The sequence below is a fragment of the Polypterus senegalus genome, chromosome 10 (assembly GCF_016835505.1).
Source record: "Polypterus senegalus isolate Bchr_013 chromosome 10, ASM1683550v1, whole genome shotgun sequence".
NCBI classification, from domain to species: Eukaryota; Metazoa; Chordata; class Cladistia; order Polypteriformes; family Polypteridae; genus Polypterus; species Polypterus senegalus.
This window is the reverse complement of record NC_053163.1, coordinates 26624960-26644061: the sequence shown is the minus strand read 5'-3', so window position 1 is coordinate 26644061 and position 19102 is coordinate 26624960. Positions and strand designations below refer to the sequence as shown.

At 41.4% G+C, this 19102-nt stretch overlaps 1 protein-coding gene across 1 annotated transcript in view; it reads left to right on the top strand.

Moving 5' to 3' along the window:
• Positions 1–13942, top strand: part of LOC120536980 (E3 ubiquitin/ISG15 ligase TRIM25-like) — a 29876-nt gene extending 15934 nt beyond the window's left edge. Inside the window, exons 4-6 of the mRNA XM_039765563.1 lie at positions 4695–4854; positions 8642–8707; positions 13237–13942. Coding sequence (XP_039621497.1) covers positions 4695–4854; positions 8642–8707; positions 13237–13778 — 768 coding nt within the window. The 3' untranslated portion in view covers positions 13779–13942. The remainder of the gene's footprint in view (positions 1–4694; positions 4855–8641; positions 8708–13236) is intronic.
• Positions 13943–19102: the final 5160 nt, after the last annotated feature.

Below are 19102 nucleotides of genomic sequence, written 5' to 3'. Positions count from 1 at the left end.
CACAATTGCACTTTTATTCAAACATATAACTGCAGAAAGAAAAAGCCGCCTTAACATGCGACATTGACACCAGTTTACTATAACTGACTCCGTGGTTCAATAGATACAGCCCCGCTTGGAATCAAGGGTCACGGGTTCGATCCTGCGCCCTCCCTTTTGAGAAGTAAACTGTTCTTAGTCTTACTGTTTTAGTATAAAAACATACATTTGATTTCAGTCTGTAACAGCCGGTGCAATTTATGATCTTTGTAAAGGTTAGCTTTTTTTTTTTATTCACTTTTCACTCTCTCAGTCGCGTTCAGAATCAATCCATACAACCCCATCTGACACGGCTGTTTTCACTAAAGCGCTATAGCTCTGCAGTGTACCACGATGCATACTAACGCCCCCGGTTCTGACACACAAACGCTGGCGAAGCTGCCTTCTTCGTATCTCACCGTCACTTGCTTTTCAGTTTTATTGAGTGTTCCTGCCAGTCCCGCATGTTGCTGTATGCTTTTCTTTTGCACCCAGGACATGCAGAAGAAAGAATGGTAAAGACCAGTAACTTCGGCGCTATATGCAATCATCAGACACTCCCCATCTGCCCGTGTCGTTCAAACACAGGAACATATATTGGTGTAAAAGTATAACAAAAGTGCACTTTTATTCAAGTGCACTTTTTCCATCGCCTTTTCCTGTAAGAAGCAGTGTACACACTTCTCTCTATGCTGTGGTTTCTATTACACACCTGAAAGAAAGAGACAATACATATGAACATATCCAGCATACAGCAACATGCGGGGACTGGCAGGAACACTCAATAAAACTGAATAAAAAGAAAATCAAGTGACGGTGAGATACGAAGAAGACAGCTTCGCCAGCGTCTGTGTGTCAGAACCGGTGGGGGCGTTAGTATGCATCGTGGTACACTGCAGAGCTATAGCGCGTCTGTATTCTGTTTCTTTTGTACTCCAGAGGAGAGAATAGTAAAGAGCAGTAAGTTCGGCGCTATATGCAATCATCAGACACTCCCATCTGCCCGTTGTTTTGTTATACTTTTCAATACTTTTATACTGCTCAAACGGGCATGCTCAAAAATACACGTGTAATGCCACGAAAAGTGCACGCAGACACTTCATTTCGCAAACAAAACAAGTGCACTTTTATTCAAAACTACCTGTATAACCGAAGAAAAAAGAAAGCAAGATACAGTAGGCGATTGATACGACATCTTGCATGGTGCAATGCTAAGAAGTGAAGATTTTCATTCCGTGCTATATAAAATCATCACATTCAAATATTAACAGTTCCCACACACCCAAGGACCGTCCTTCCTACATTTACGACACGTGTACTTGTTGCCGTGTACACACCTCTCTGTGCTATGGTTTCTATTACACTGAATGAGCACCTGACACTGTACTTTCTTCCCTGGGGGAAGGTCCCGCATCAGAGAATTTCCAGTTCCTGCATAAATTCACACCCGATCTGACGCTGTTCGTTTTCAAATAATATTGCATTAGTGCGATTATATTTTCACATATATTGTCTCTTTCTTTCAGGTGTGTAATAGAAACCACAGCATAGAGAGAAGTGTGTACACTGCTTCTTACAGGAAAAGGCGATGGAAAAAGTGCACTTGAATAAAAGTGCACTTTTGTTATACTTTTACACCAATATATGTTCCTGTGTTTGAACGACACGGGCAGATGGGGAGTGTCTGATGATTGCATATAGCGCCGAAGTTACTGGTCTTTACCATTCTTTCTTCTGCATGTCCTGGGTGCAAAAGAAAAAGCATACAGCAACATGCGGGACTGGCAGGAACACTCAATAAAACTGAATAAAAGAAAAGCAAGTGACGGTGAGATACGAAGAAGGCAGCTTCGCCAGCGTTTGTGTGTCAGAACCGGGGCGTTAGTATGCATCGTGGTACACTGCAGAGCTATAGCGTCTTTAGTGAAAACAGCCGTGTCAGATGGGGTTGTATGGATTGATTCTGAACGCGACTGAGAGAGTGAAAAGTGAATAAAAAAAAAAAAGCTAACCTTTACAAAGATCATAAATTGCACCGGCTGTTACAGACTGAAATCAAATGTATGTTTTTATACTAAAACAGTAAGACTAAGAACAGTTTACTTCTCAAAAGGGAGGGCAGGATCGAACCCGTGACCCCTTGTTTCCCAAGCGGGGGCTGTATCTATTGAACCACGGCGTCAGTTATAGTAAACTGGTGTCAATGTCGCATGTTAAGGCGGCTTTTTCTTTCTGCAGTTATATGTTTGAATAAAAGTGCAATTGTGTTATTCTTGTGAAAATGTTTCTTTGCTATTTGGACTTCAGGCTTCATACATTATATAGTTTATGCCTACATTTTGTCATCTACTACTAGAATATAAAAAAAGTTTCTGTTTTAACAATGTGTTGACACAGATTACTGTAGAAACGGAACAGACATGAAATGCGTGTGTTCCAAACAACGATCTATTATTTCACTCTAAAACTCCACTTCACTCCCAGATACTCAATCAAGGCATGAGCTGAGAGAAGTTCGTGCACGTTCTAAATTGGTGGGGGATGGAATAGCCGGCTGCTCCAAGCTTCTCTTTATCAGCACATTTAGAAGACAAAGGGCGCTGGCGGAGAGGTGTGAAGGGATTTAAGAAGCAGTTTAAGGTTGGACGGAATTACGAGTTTTTTTGTAGGCTCTGGTAATTCTAGTGTTAAATAACACAGGGTGCCCATTCACACCTGATTGTCATCCCATTGATTGAAAACACTTGACTCGAATTTCACCTTCAAACTAACTGCTAATCCTAGAGGTTCACATACTTTTGCCAATCACAAATATGTAATATTCGATCATTTTCCTTAATAAATAAATGACCAAGTATAATATTTTTGCCTGATTTGTTTAACTGGTTTCTCTTTATTTACTTTTAGGACTTGACTGAAAAATCTGATGATGTTTTAGGTCATATTTATGCAGAAATATAGAAAATTCTAAAGGTTTCACAAACTTTCAAGCATAATTGTAGTCACAAATAACACAGCAAATCAATCAAATGCATACGGCACGGATATTTCAAAATTAACTTAACAAGTACAGAAAGCACTGAACTTCTTGATAGCAGAGGGTAGAAAAGACCCTGAAATGTGCTTCATGGCACTCTGTAGTGTAATGAGCCTGTGGGTAAGAGTCCTCCAAAAAGGAGGGGATTCGGATTTTGGAATCTGATTCTGCCACCATCCTCTTTTCCACAACAGCTTCCAGTGTGTCCAGGGTCGTCCTATGATGGAGCGGCCATTCCTCATAAGTTTCTTCAGGCCTTGTGCTTCTTTTCAGCTCAACTTGCTTTCCTAGGAGACCACAATGTAGAGCACCACACTGGCTACTATGGACTGGTAGAACATTTCCAGCAGCTTGCTGCAAACATCAAAAGACCTCAGTCTCCTTAGCAAGTCCAGTCTGCTCTGGCCCTTCTTGTACCGCACCACCACGGTGTCAGGCCAATCCAGTCTGCTGTTTATGTGGACCCTTAGGGAGTTGTATCTCTACACCACTTCCTGCTGTCCCTATCTTCTGATTCATCTCACAATACCAGGTGAGCTCACTCAGGACTTTAATTCATCCATTTATTTATTGTGACAGAAAAGCCGGATGGCTAATCCATCAGGTTTAGACTCTTGAGTGATAACAAACAATCATTTGATTTTTCCTCTGTTTTAAGAAACTGAAAAGTTTCCTAAAGATCAAAGAATGCAGGGGCAACCCTGTAAAAGCCTGCTGGCCTTCATATCTTAATGTTATATCCAGGAGAATGTAGGGTGAAAGGGCACCTTTTATTGGCTAACTAAATAGATTGCACTGCGGTGGGTTGGCGCCCCGCCTGGGATTTTTTCCTGCCTTGTGCCCTGTGTTGGCTGGGATTGTCTCCAGCAGACCCCCGTGACCCTATAGTTAGAGTATAGCGGGTTAGATAAATACATTGGATTTGTAATCTATTTATTTAGCCAATAAAAGGTGTCATTTCACCCTGCTTTCTCCTGTATCTGTGCATGGCTAACACGGTACAACACTCTACTGCTATGTTCAAGGCTGCTACACACAATTATTTTGTAGATGACTAATCTGCCTACTATTTTATTGGTAAACCGATTAATCTAATGACAGTTTTATTTTTATTTTATGAGATTGTTTTATTTTTCTGTAAATACAACACAGGCTGCGGTGGGCTGGTACCCTGCCTTGTGCCCTGTGTTGGCTGGAATTGGCTCCAGCCGACCCCCATGACCCTGTAGCTAGGATACAGCGGGTTGGATAATGGATGGGTGGAAATACAACACAAGAGTCTTTTGCATTACAAAGCCGCATTGCTCCATTTCATTTGAGTTTTTAACCAAAAAGGAGCAGCTTTTGTTTTAATATATAAGTGGCTCAACTGGAACATCCACGGATTAAAGCCACAGCTAAAGATGAAATGATGATGTGAACAAAACAAACATAAAAAACAACTACATTTTAGAGTGGTCCCGCCACACCCTCTTAACCTGCCTTTGACTCCTGACCAGTCTCAGTTTGTTTTGTAAGAAGCTTGCATGTTGTGACTGTGTGGCCCTTTTCCTCTCACAGCATATCTAACGACTGATTTTGTCCAAACGATTCAATTTTTTGTCTCTAAAGGCCCATCTTTTCTTTTCTCCTGATGCAGAAGTTTTCGTCTCTCTGCTCGATTCCTGGCGACGATAATTCCCTCGCCATAACCGTAACCGCAGAATTCTCCACTGATCTTCTCAGGAAGGAGCTGTCCCATTTAAAAGATGAACAGGAAAAATGTAAAGAGTGGAAACTTGTGAAATTTGCTCCTACAGGTACTGTACACTTAAGGCAAGTTGTTAAAACATGTTAACAGTGGCCATTTAAGGACACGGCCATTTCAAACTTTTCTAAATACTCTTAGCTATTTGTTATCATTTGATTTTTTTTAGAATTACCCAAACTACTTCAGGTGTTTTACTCTTTTTTAATAATGCTGTTTTATCGTGTTATCAGATCACTTACACCTAACAGGACTCACTATGTACTAACCTCGTAGGTTTTTAGTCTTAATGGTAGTGTCAAAGTCAAAGCGAACTTTATTGTCATTTCAACCATATACAAGTATACAGAGAGGCGAATTTGCGAAGCTCAGGGTCCACAGTGTAACAACATGAAATGCAAATAAAAATTAAAATTAAAGAACAAACAAACTGTGATTGCATTCACTACACTTTTGGCATGCAGACTTATTTTGCTAATGTGGAAGAATCCTAAATCTCCTCTTTTAAGTCAGTGGGAAATCGATGTGTTATACTATCTGAAATTGGAAAAAATCAAATACAGTGATCCCTCGCTATATCGCGCTTCGACTTTCGCGGCTTCACTCTATCGCGGATTTTAAATGTAAGCACATCTAAATATATTATGGATTTTACGCTGGTTCGCTGATTTCTGCGGACAATGGGTCTTTTAATTTATGCTACACGCTTCCTCAGTTTGTTTGCCCTGTTGATTTCATACAAGGGACGCTATTGGCGGATGGCTTAGAAGCTACCCAATCAGAGCATGTATTACATATTAACTAAAACTCCTTAATACTATAAGATATGCGTCCCGTGCGCTGCTCGATTGTTTGCTTGTCTCTGCCTCTCTCTCACCCTCTCTGACATTCTCTGCGCCTGACGGAGGGGGTGTGAGCAGAGGTGCTGTTTGCACAGAAGCTCTTTGCCTAGTGGATACGAACGCACCTCTAAGAAATGCCGGCCCTGCTTTATCGTGGTTCTTCCAAAAACACACTTATTGATTTTTTGATTGTTTGCTTTAATCTCGGGCTCCCTATCTCTCTGACGTTCTCTGCGCCTGACAGAGGAGATGTGAGCAGAGGAGCTGTTTGCTTAGAAGATACTGACGCTCCTCTAAAAAATGCCGCGGCAAACTTAAAAGCACACGTATTGATTTTTTGATTGTTTGCTTTTTTTTGCTAGCTCTCTCTCTGAAATTCTCTGCTCCTGAAGAGAAGAAGATCTATTTGCATTCTTTTAATTGTGAGAAAGAACTGTCATCTCTGTCTTGTCATGCAGCACAGTTTGAACTTTTGACTAAAGGGTGTTATTTCATGTCTAGAGGGCTCTAATAATGTTAACAGTGTGGGAGAGTTTATAAGGGCTTAAAATATATAAAAATAACTACACAAACATTTGGTTTCTACTTCGCGGATTTTCATCTATCGCGGGGCGTTCTGGAACACAACCCCCTCGATCGAGGAGGGATTACTGTACTCCGTTAAAGGATCTGTACAGATTTTTTTCAAAACCTGGCAGGATCTAATCAGTAATATTTTAGAATAAGCACTTAAAGCACCGAGGAAGCAATCATCTCCGCATTTCTTTTTCTTCTCCATTCATCTCTATTGGCCTATGAAACTCATCAATTTAGGTATGTTTACAAGCCTTAAGTTCTACCCCGTTGACCATGCTCTCTCTCTCAGGGGTAGGGGTCGATTTGTTCTCAATCCTATTTTTTGTAAAAATTGATCGCTTTGTATGGAATGATTACAATAAAATTAATTAAAAAAATATTAAATTTTAATTAAAACATATACAAGACAAGACATTGTGCAAATAAAAGACAAAGAAGTAGCAGCAACATTGATGTGTAGTTAGCAATATTGATGCAATGTATGGTATTGTGCAATCTAGATACACAAATATGGTCAATAGATATCTATATAATATAATGAATAATATATAGTAATATAATAAATAAATAATTGAAATAGATAATACAGCACAGTATAAGGTAGTACAGAAATGGCAGCATGACTCAGTGTATGATAATAGTGGTTTAAGACGTGTAAACAATGACAGGTCAGAATGTTTCATGGCAGAAGGATGTCAAAGTGCAGTGTGCAAAATCCTTAAATGTCAGTATGAGATTTTCAGTTCTTTTCTACATGCCCACTCGTCTTTGCAGGAAAGTTTCTTGTATGTATAAATGTTCTGTTTTTAGAGGTGGTTGAGGCCGTGTGGAAGATTCCAGGTGGCAGCATGGTGTTAAGGATTCTGACAGCTTGGGGGTAAAAACTGTCCTGCAGCCTGGCAGATCTGGCTCTGATGCTGCAGTATCTTCTCTTGGATGGCAGAAGTGTGAAAGGGTGTAAGGGGTCCTGCACAATGCTGCCGGCCTTGCGGACACTGCACTTGTAAAATGTGTCCTGTAGCGAAGGGAAAGGCACCCCAGTAATGTTCTCTGCTGTCTTCAGTATCCTTTGCAGGTGCAGGTGTGGCAAACGGCCAGGGCCTTTACCTGGCTGGGACACCCCGACAATAGGACCAGGGGAGAGAGCCTTTTCTGGACATTTTCTCCCCCGGACCTATATGGCTTGCACTGGGGCCACAGGTTTGGATCATGGAAGCGCAACACTGTCTTAGCATGTGGCCACCACTGGGGGGTGCCTGAACATTTGCTGGGCTGATAGTCTGGTTGATCAAGATGACCAAGGCCATCAAAGTGAGATTGATGTCCGTTTTATTGTTTATGTGCATTTCCGGAGTAAATATTATAAAGTTTTGTATTTTACTGTTCCAGTGTCATACTTCTAAATCTCTGAGCCTGAACTCAGTAAACAGTGCCACATAAGAAGAAACAGAATTATAGTGAAACCTTGGATTGCAAGTGTTTTGCAAGATGTGGTAAAATTTGTAATAAACTTTAACTTGATAAATGCGCGAGGTCTTACAATACGAGTAGTACATGTACGCTTGGTCCGCCGAGCGTCACTTGGGGATTATGGGTAATCGTCTCCCATGCTCGTTCTCAGTCAGTGTGCCTCACTCATATAGTCAACATCCATATGAGCGTATACTGTTTGCTATAGCATGGTGACCATGTGTGTGTGTGCTGTAACGTGCGAGTCCCTGTCATGCACCTAAAAAACACGAGGCTGAGTCTCAGTATTTTAGCAAAACCAGCTTTATTCAGCATGAAACAGGAACAGCGCGGTTATTTATTATAGTGGGATCTACCGCTCTCCTATATACAGAGACACAGCAAGGTTAGTGGCTAAGTAATACTGTGCTCTTGCATTTATAATGCTCCTTGCATCACCCATCAACAGCAGGCGCTTATAGCTTGACCGCGATCTTTTCTGATTCTCTTTTACGGCAAACTAATTCAGCGCTGGGAGCCTGCATTTGCTTGCTTCGGGACGCTCTTCTGTGTGTTGTACCGTTGGGGGGAAACTCAAAAGAGTTTAGAAACCTTACAGTGCGTAAAGCATTTTTTTAATTTTGTGTCCAAGTGTAGTGACTCTTCAGGCAAAAGCAACTGTCATTGGATAGGTTTCCTTGTTAAAGTTGCAAAAGAAGAAAATGATTTGCAGTGAGCCAACAGACAGCAGTGATTCCTTCAGTTAGAGTGAAGATTTTGTATTAATCATTTTTATATAAATATTTGGGGGTTGTGGAACAAATTATCTGAGTTTCCATTATTTCTCATGGGGAAATTTGCTTTGATATACAAGTGCTTTGGATTACAAGCACGTTTCCAGAACGAATTACGCTCACAGACCAAGGTTCCACTGTATTTTAACTTTTTCCCTTCTCTTTTCTTTTTATTTAGTGGCTGAAGCTCCAGTGTACATTTTGCTGCCATCACCACCTCAGAGCAGGGAAGAATTTTTACATTGTAAGTTTATTTATTTGTTTTATTTATTTATTTTGCAGTGTGATTAATGACCTTCATTTGAAATTGTATCTTGTGTTTTTCATAACTACTGTTGGACCATTGATATCAAGACTTTACAGATATGTGATAGTGTATAAGAATAAAGAAGACAAAGCACCTACTAGATAGGATAGAGGGGATTTTTCATGATGGCATCCAGGTTTGGAACCATCTTTTCAACCAGTGTGCCCAGGATTAGGCCTGTGATGGAGCAGGCTTTCCTGATAAGTTCGTTATGCATCTTTTGAGCTCAAGTTGCTTCCCTAGCAGAACACCACACTGGCCACTATGGACTGGTTGAACATTTCCAGCAGCTTGGTGCACACATCAAAAAATCTTAGCAAGTCCAGTGTCATCTGATCCATCTTGTCCAGTGCCACTGTGTTGTCAGATCAGTCCAGTTTGTTGTTTATGTGAACCCCCAGGTACTTTTACCTTTGCACCACTTTCATGTCCTCCCCCTGAATGGTGACTGGTCTCAGAAGCTCCTTGGCAAGCCAGAAGTCCACCTCCAGCTCTTTTGTCTTACTGATGTTGAGTTGCAGGTGGTTCTCCCAGCACCACAAGACAAAGTCCTCCAGAACCTTCCTGTACTCTGACTTGTCTCCATGATTACCGCAGCCTATGATGGATGAGTCATCTGAAAATTTCTTATACGTGTCAAGTGCTGGAAATGTTTTGTGTAGAGGGGTAAATGGGAAGGGAGACAGGACAGTTCTCTGAGATGCTCCAGTGTTACATACGACCATTTCTGCTGCTGTCTGGTGGTCAGGTAGTCTGATCCAGGAGATTGTGGGGGCATCAAGATTCAAAGTGTGGAGCTTTATCCCCAGTCGATGAGGCCGAATGGTGGTAAAGGCACTGAACAGATCACAAAACATTATCCAAACTGTGATCCCAGCATTGTCTAAGTGGGAGTAGGCTTTGTGGAGCATGTAGATGAGAACGTCAGTAATGTGACTATTCATCTGTGCAATATGGCCAATAAAATATGTTAAGTGAAAAATATTTTTATTGATATTGCATACTTCAATATAAGACTTGAGAATCCTTCATATCTCTCTATTATAATAAATAAAATCCTGGGACAAGACAAGGCTTTTTAGTCTGGGACGAGACGTGACTTTTTCAGAGAGATACTTTCACGTCCCACGAGACTAGATTTTGTGCCAAGAGACTTGGGGCCGGAAATAAAAGACAAAGAGTAGATGACAAAGCAAGAACGTTGTAAAGAATTCAAAACTGTTGCCGCGATAAAAATTTGAAAGTCTCAAAAAGATGATAGTAAAGATCATATTAGCGCTAACAAACGGAAATTATTACTCAGTGAAATAACGGAACAGCAAAAAGAGATTGAATATATTGTTCGGATTTAAACTTTAAGTCGGAGACTTGTAGATCGTCTAATTCATGTTGTCCATCAGGGAAAAGTAGTGTTTCTTCTCAATGAAGAGGCGTATCCGCGAGAATTAAAAGATTTGTTGTTTGGTGAAAGTGAAATCTACATACGAGAGCGGCAGAGACGTGAAGTGGCTGGTGCGTACCACAGGCCGGGGGGCTGGCGAGCTAAGCCCCCTAGTTCATTATTAATTCTACCAGCACATCATATACATCATTGCACAGAAATGAAGAACCTATCTACTGATGCTTTATAAGCATAACTGAGAGCATACAGTATCTCATAAAAGTGAGTACACCTCTCACATTTTTGTAAATACTTTATTGTATATTTTCATGACACAACACTGAAGATATGACACTTTGATACAATGTAGTCAGTGTACAGCTTGTAGAACAGTGTAAATTTGCTGTCCCCTCAAAATAACTCAACACACAGCAATTAATGTCTAAACCGCTGGCAACAAAAGTGAATACACCCCTAAATGAAAAATGTCCATATTGTGCCCAAAGTGTCAATATTTTGTGTGGCCACCATCACACAAGCTTCACAGGTTGCCACTGGACTCCTCTTCCACTCCTCCATGATGAAATCACGGAGCTGGTGGATGTTAGAGACCTTGCGCTCCTCCACCTTCCATTTGAGGATGCCCCACAGATGCTCAATAGAGTTTAGGTCTGTAGACATGCTTGACCAGTCCAGCACCTTTACCCTCAGTTTCTTTAGCAAAGCAATGGTCGTCTTGGAGGTGTGTTTGGGGTCGTTATCATGTTGGAATACTGCCCTGCGGCCCAGTTTCCAAAGGGAGGGGATCATACTCTGCTTCAGTGTGTCACAGAACATGTTGGCATTCATGGTTCCCTCAATGGACTGTAGCTCCCCAGTGCCGGCAGCACTCATGCAGCCCAAACCATGACACTCTCACCACCATGCTTGACTGTAGGCAAGACACACTTGCCTTTGTACTCCTCACCTGGTTGCTGCCACACAACACTTGACACCATCTGAACCAAATAAGTTTATCTTGGTCTCATCAGACCACAGGACATGGTTCCAGTAATCCATGTCCTCAGTCTGCTTGTCTTCAGCAAACTGTTTGCAGGCTTTCTTGTGCATCATCTTTAGAAGAGGCTTCCTTCTGGGACGACACCCATGCAGATCAATTCGATGCAGTGTGCGGCGTATGGTCTGAGCACTGACAGGCTGACCGCTGCAGCAATGCTGGCAGCACTCATACGTCTATTTTCAAAAGACAACCTCTGGATATGACACTGAGCATGTGCACTCAACATCTTTGGTCGTCCATGGCGAGGCCTGTTCTAAGTGGAACCTGTCCTGTTAAACCGCTGTATGGTCTTGGCCACCGTACTGCGGCTCCGTTTCAGGGTGTTGGCAATCTTCTTATAGCCTTATGTAGAGCAACAATTCTTTTTTTCAGATCCTCAGAGAGTTCTTTGCCATGAGGTGTCATGTTGAACTTCCAGTGACCAGTACAAGAGAGTGAGAGTGATAACACCAAATTTAACACACCTCCTCCCCATTCACACCTGAGACCTTGTATCACTAACGAGTCACATGACACCGGGGAGGGAAAATGGCTAATTGGGCACTTAGGGGTGCACTCACTTTTGTTGCCAGCGGTTTAGACATTAATGGCTGCGTCTTGAGTTATTTTGAGGGGACAGCAAATTTACACTGATCTACAAGCTGTACACTGACTACTTTACATTGTATCAAAGTGTCATATCTTCAGTGTTGTGCCATGAAAAGATATAATAAAATATTTACAAAAATGTAAGGGGTGTATTCACTTTTGTGAGATACTGTAAGAAGCCTTTGCTAAGGCGTTTGTAAATGTATTAGTATTCATGTATTAGATGCAGAGTATTAGAGCCAGTTATTTTCTCATTTACACGTCCGGTAGCCGACAGGCTGATCCTCAGTAGTCAGTACAAGCTGTTGAAATGGCAGCAGAGTCACTGCATATGAAGGCGAATTTAGCCTGAATGTTTCTGCCTACACAAGCAGCAGTGCGGCAGTCTGAACAAACCTTGATCACCCATCTCACACACACACACATCCCATTACACAATGTTCAATTAGCCAAAATGTGGTGTCTGTCTCTTTAATGAGATAAATGAAAAATTAAAATAAAACCAACCTTCCATATAGGTAACACTATAAATATTTTCTAACTTGTTTAAAAAATACCAAAGTGCTTATTTTTCTGCAGTTACAATAATAAGATAAACCAGGATAAAAACAAAATCATCATTATGTGATTTAAATATTGTTAACAATAATTGTGTGCTTTTTTTCTGATTTCTAAGTTTAAAAAGCATTAATGTAAGTGTGATATTGTTACTTTACATTACAAACAATTCCTGAAATGTAACTTGGGACATCATGTAAATATGTAACAGTTATTTTTCAGTGGTTCGTCTGACTCCCTCCTTATCCTAAATGTCTAATTCCACCTATATATCCAGCAGACATACCACCGGTGCTCCATCGGAAGCTAAGTATGTTCAGGCCTGGCTAGTACAGGCGTGGGAGACCAACTGGGAAAAAGCTTGGGTTACTGCTGGAAGAGATGTTGGTGAGGCCAGCGAGGGGCACTCACCCTGTGGTCTGAATGTGGTTCTTAATGCCCCAGTGAAGTGATGGGGACACTGTGCTGGGAAAATGGTGGATGAGACATAAAACGGAGGTTCTGACTCTCTGTGGTCATAAAAGATTCCTGAACATCCCGATTCCCAATGTCCTGGCTAAATCACCCTCCATATCCTAGTCAATTTGGCCTCCTAATCATCTTCTGTCTCTCTCTCTTTCTGTCTCTCACCACTAGACCACTTAATAGCTAGTGTGTGATGAGCGTACTGGCACCAAAATGGCTGCCCTCACATCATCCAGGTGGATACTGCACATTAGTTGTGGTTGAAGTGGCACCCCACTAACTACGTAAAGTGCTTTGAGTAGTGAGAAAAAAGCTATATAAATGTAAGGAATTATTCTTATTATATCATTCAGTAAATATTTCTCTTTAAGTCACAGCACAGTGTGTCACTGATGTCCATTTCTTTCTCTTTAGACTCCTGTCAGCTCAAATTGGATTCCAAATCAGCACACAAACACCTCCATCTTTCTGAAGAAAACACCTTGGTAACATGGAGCGGAAAGAATCCATCATTCGTCGACCACCCTGGCAAATTCGACTATTATGAACAAGTTCTTTGTAAAGAGGGTCTAACTGGAATCCGCAGTTACTGGGAGGTGGTGTGGAATAGAGGGGCTGTAATCGGAGTCACATATAAAGGAATTAGCAGGAAGGGAAATGGTACCGAGTGTGGCTTGGGGTATAATGACAAATCTTGGGTTTTGATGTGTTCCGACTATGGTTTCTCAGTTTGGCACAATAACAAAGAAAGTAAAATTATTTCTCCCTGTTGTCCAAAAATAGGGATTTATCTCGACCGTGAAGCTGGCTTGCTTTCATTCTATGCTATCTCCGAAAAAATGACCCTTTTGTATAGTTTCCAAACTACCTTCACTGAACCCCTCTATCCAGCATTTAGACTTTGTTATTCTTATATTTATTCTAATTTTTATTTGAAAATTTGTAAACTACGTTGACTTACTAGCTGAACGATTCAATTTTCTAACGACTATTAAGATGAGGGAGTAAAGATATTTTAAGTAGCGTTGAGAGTTTGTTTTCCCTCCCACCACACTATCTACTGCACCCAAAGAGTTTATAATGGGGACTATTATGGGGAACATTAAAAACAGCATTAATAAATATCATAATTATATATTTGTTTTGTTGGGTCATTTTTTTTTTTTTTTTGGTGGTAGCCATCTTGATTGTGGCGTGATCTGCCATTTTGAATCATATGACCCCAGTGTTGTGATCCATGAAGTCTTGAATGCAGACATAGAAAGAGAAAGTAGTTGCGATAATTAAAAATACGGTGACTTTTGTGCTCCATTCACGTTGCTTTCAAATTTGTATTCTTTTACCTTTTGCTTTGTTCCTTTTATAGACGGGTCAGTTTTGGTTTATTTATTTTATTTCGTTTGAACGGCTTTTTTCAATTTTATTGTTTATACTGAAACTTCCCTGTTAGTGCTTCATTTCCAGATATTATTGTTCGATTATTTTTTCCAGATTAAAGTAACTATCACAAACAAAAATCACAAAATGCTGAACAATAAAACATAGAATAAAATTAAATATTAAAACAAAAAACACCCATAGATGACAATGCTAGCCAAATGCTAGTCCGAACAAATGCACCCCTGAACAATTCAACAGATTCTGCTGACCTCAAAGACTGTTCCCTAACCTTGGAATATGCAGGCTCCACAGATCACAAGGAACAACAAGGCAATGATCCGATGTGCACTCGGCCAAAACACATCTACCCCAGAAAACAAAGCTTTCATAGGTAAAATAGTATAAATCCTTTTTTATATGTTACATGTCATTTCCTGAGAGTTGTTATTATTATGATATCACGTCAGGTCAGGTTGGGGAGCATGCACTGGTACTGCACTTTTATATTAGGGCTGTCAACATTTAATCATACAATTAGGGTTCAAAAGTGTAACTTCATTATTTTATTGCTTTTATCTCATTTAATGCAAGTCCCCCCAAGTGGGTTTTAAAGGGACATTTGGTCAAGCAGCATCTAAACGCGTGTTTCCAATTTCCTCGACTCAATCTCACATTGCTACAGCTGTAAGACTCCGCTCCTATCATTCTCACCCGTGTTCCCCTCTTCAGTCTTTTGATAATAACACTGGTTGTGATAGAATATCTCTGTCTCGCTTCCACCCCTCTTTGAGACAATCTATGTCAGGACGATGACTGCCTGGGGTCCACCTGCCAAGACTGATGGTCTTCTGTGAAAGAGAGAATCTCAGGTGAGCGCTGCCTTTTGTCATCCCTTCCACTCATGCTCTCTCTCAGTCAGGTCTGGTCCTCCAACCTTACAAAAAGTTTAGTTTTGGTGAACTAGAACAGATTTAGAAATACACATCATTTTATTTTACATACAATTGTGCTCTGGGGAACCCCCTGGTGGTCACACCATGAATAAAACAAAGTCTACTGCATTAACAGAACCTCTGCGTTTTTCCCAGTTGATTCTGGGATTTGTCAGAGGTGTGTTTTTGCTCCTACTTTATTCAATGCTGGCATGGACTGGTGTTAGACAGGATTATGGGGTTCAGCGGCTATGGGGCATCTGTTAGTAAAGTAATATTCATTGATCTCGACTTTACTGACGATGCTGTGATCTTCGTGGAGTCCATGGAGGCTCTGATCGAGGCTCTCGAGAAACTGAGCGAGGAGTCTGAGTGTCTGGGCTTGCAAGTGTCCTGATAAAAACCAAGAACCAGGTGTTTAATGACCTCTTAGGCACGACCATCAGCAGTGTGTCTGTTTGCAGAGAGAGTGTCGACCTTGTCAAGAGGTTTACTTACCTTGGCAGTCACAATCATGTCTCTGGTGACTCTTCCTGTGAAGTCAGTAGGCGGATTGGGAGAGCATGAGGTCGCTGGAAAGGGGTGTGTGGCGCTCCCGATATCTATGCAAAAGGACGAAGGTCCAAGTCTTTAGAGTCCTGGTGCTTCCTGTCTTGCTATATGGTTGAGAGTCATGGATGCTATTCAGTGACCTGAGACAAAGACTGGACTCCTTTGGTACTGTGTCTACAGAGAATTTTTGGGCATCACTGCTTTGACTTTGTGTTGAATGGACAGTTGCTCATGGAGTCCCGAATGAGGCACATTACCTGCATTGTGAGGGAGTGTCAGTTATGGCACTACAGCCATGTGGCATGATACCCCGAGGGTGATCTGGCTTGCGGGATCCTCATTGTTGTGGACTCAAGTGGCTGGACCAGGCCAGGAGGATGCACACGTTAACACCAGGCTGTGGCAGATAGATGGCCATTTCCAGATGGTGGGACTGGACCACAAGTCTTCCTGGGAGGTTGCCAGTCAGAATCCCAAGCTATTATGTCATGTGGTGAGTGGGGCAATGTGCTGTACCAGTGCCTACTCCCCAACCTGACCTGACCTGACCTATTGCATTAACTACTAGTTTTTAATTATCAAACTTCAAACATCTAAGTTTTGCTGGAGGGCTGAGACACATCATTTAGTGAGGTCTGACAATTCTTTGGGTCTGTGGCATATGCATTTTAAATGAATTGAGTTATTGGGTGGGTAGGTAGTGTGGTGGAGCGTGGCATGGATGTGGGAATGGGAATGTGCACGTGTGGGATTGATCTGTTCCCTCATTTGTGCTAGAGTCACGATTGCTGCACCTGCATCTCACAGTAGGATAGAGAGAGCAGGGGGTACGGTAAAAACAGAAAAATACAAGAGACTGAGGATTAAAGGAAAAATTAAACTAAAAGCAAGAAAGTGCAGGAATAGGAGTCATTGTTGTAAGAGTGAAGGCAGGCAGTTGGAAGTCGCCCCCAAAGGGAACATTTTGGCCAGCACTTGAGTGGTTGATGTCCACCCCAAAGCACACGCTTTCTTTCTGTCTTCATCATGCTGTGTGTGTTATACAGTATGTCTGAGTGAGCACTCATTCATTATCATCTCTATCTCACACTTAAGACCAATGTCTGCAAACTTAATATACACTCATTGAGCAAACAGCAGAGCAGCCACAATTTTTCATGTCTCGGACTCACAAGACGCTGGAAACATTCCATTGAGATTCTGGTTCATCTCTATGATTTAACAGAAATACAAACCTATTTAGTTCTTGCAGGACGAGTTGCAGACTGAAGGATTTGATTCTCTTCTGTCTGTGTGGTCCACAACCCTGATTATTTGTTGCTGCATTCCATGTATTATATATCAGGGTTATCCATGATTGTCCACTCCCTCACATGAAGAGCACACCCCAATGATATAAGATTTTGTCACGTCAAGTTGCAGGCCATTGTGAGTGAGTCACACTACATGACTGTCACCAACCTGCTAAAATAATTTGAATGAAATCTACAACTGAAAATTAATAGAAAAGTCGTGAAGGGCAAAGGGGGCTTCATTCACTTATATCAACTTATATCTGATGCCAAAAACACTGATATCTCGATGGTGGGTGTGCCTGTGTCTGTGTGTCACAGTTTCTTGAGGAAAGTCTAGAGCTGAAACAGCTGAACAGAAAAATATCAAACTCGAAACTTAAGCCTATTATGAGATGACGATATGCTGATTAGTTTTTGAGTCAAATCATGCAAGAGAAAGAGGCACCCTAGAGGAACCCTCAAATACTGTAATCCTGCAATTAATTTCTGAAATCTTCTTGTCAACTCCTATCGTAACAACCTATTTTATGATCAAAAAGATCAACATCAGAACGGAAAATCTTACTGAATTGTTATAGAATAGTTCAGACAACTTGGCTCCTAGGTTGCAAAGCCTACTGATGCTCACGTCCGAAGTTTTCTCCAACAAGTTAAAAAGGCTTTTCATGACTTCACACTGTTGGTGTCTAATTCTGACCCTACTATCTACGCACCTCAACAGAAATTGAGAGTTATCAGTCCAGGTTACGTTTTTCCAGTCTTCAACTGCCTCGTTTTGGAGAGGCTGTGCCCAATGCAACCTCATCTTTCTGTTTTTGGCTGACAGGAGTGGAACCCAGTGTTGTCTTCTAATGTTGTAGGCTCAACGTTGTTCTGAATTCTGCTCACAACAGTTGTACAGAGTGGTTATCGGAGTTGCCATAGCCTTTCTGTCAGCTTGAACCAGTCCGGCCATTCTCCTCTGACCCCTCTCAACAATGAGGTGTTTCTGTCTGTAGAACTGCCGCTCACTGGACGTTTTTTTGTTTTTCACACCATTCTGAACAAACTCTCGAGACTGTTGTGTGTGCAAATCCCAGGAGATCAATAATTTGCATGCTTGGTTCCAACAATCATGCCACAGTTGAAATCACTGAAACCTCATGTTTTTTCCCCAATTCTGGTGTTTGATGTAAACTTAAAATTAAGTTCCTCTGCTGCAGCCTTGTGATTGGCTGTTTAGATAATTTCAATAATACTCAGTGGTCCAAATGTTCCTAATAAATAAATGAAGTCTGCAGCTCAGAATCTCTGGAAAAGTTCTGGTGTTAAGTCAATTAGATCATATGATCTGGCACTGAACAACAACTAAACCTCATGACCAATGTCTGCAGGCAGTAAAGAGATTGAGCTGTCTGGAGAAGCAGGATATTTGCGTTCAAAGCAGCTATGCCTAAAAGTTTTCACTGAGTGTAATGTAATCATACATTCATTGCCTTTATAAAAACCGGGAGTGGTCTCCCCTAGACTTTCTCGTATACTAAGATATGGGGATGGATATATGAGGAGTAAGCCTCAAGACAATGATTGTATTTTTATATTATGTACATTAAGGAACCATCAACAACAAGTCAAATCAAATTAATAATATATTGAACAATTATTATAAAAGTAAAGTTGAATAATTTTAACTCTGCAGCTGCATGAATAAAAGGTTAAGTACCACTTCCAGTTAGCGGAAATAGCCCAAAAGTTGATAGAAATCTACATTTTGTTCCTAATACTTGTATGCAAAATTTGGTTGACCGAAGTGAAAGCGTACTGAAGTTATCATGTTTACACACACACGCACACACACACACAGACATAATTCCAAAAATGGTATTTCCAAACGGGCGGCACGGTGGCGCAGTGGTAGCGCTGCTGCCTCGCAGTTAGGAGACCCGGGTTCGCTTCCCAGGTCCTCCCTGCGTGGAGTTTGCATGTTCTCCCCGTGTCTGCGTGGGTTTCCTCCGGGCACTCCGGTTTCCTCCCACAATCCAAAGACTTGCAGGTTAGGTGGATTGGCGATTCTAAATTGGCCCTAGTGTGTGCTTGGTGTGTTTGTGTGTGTCCTGCGTTGGGTTGGCACCCTGCCCAGGA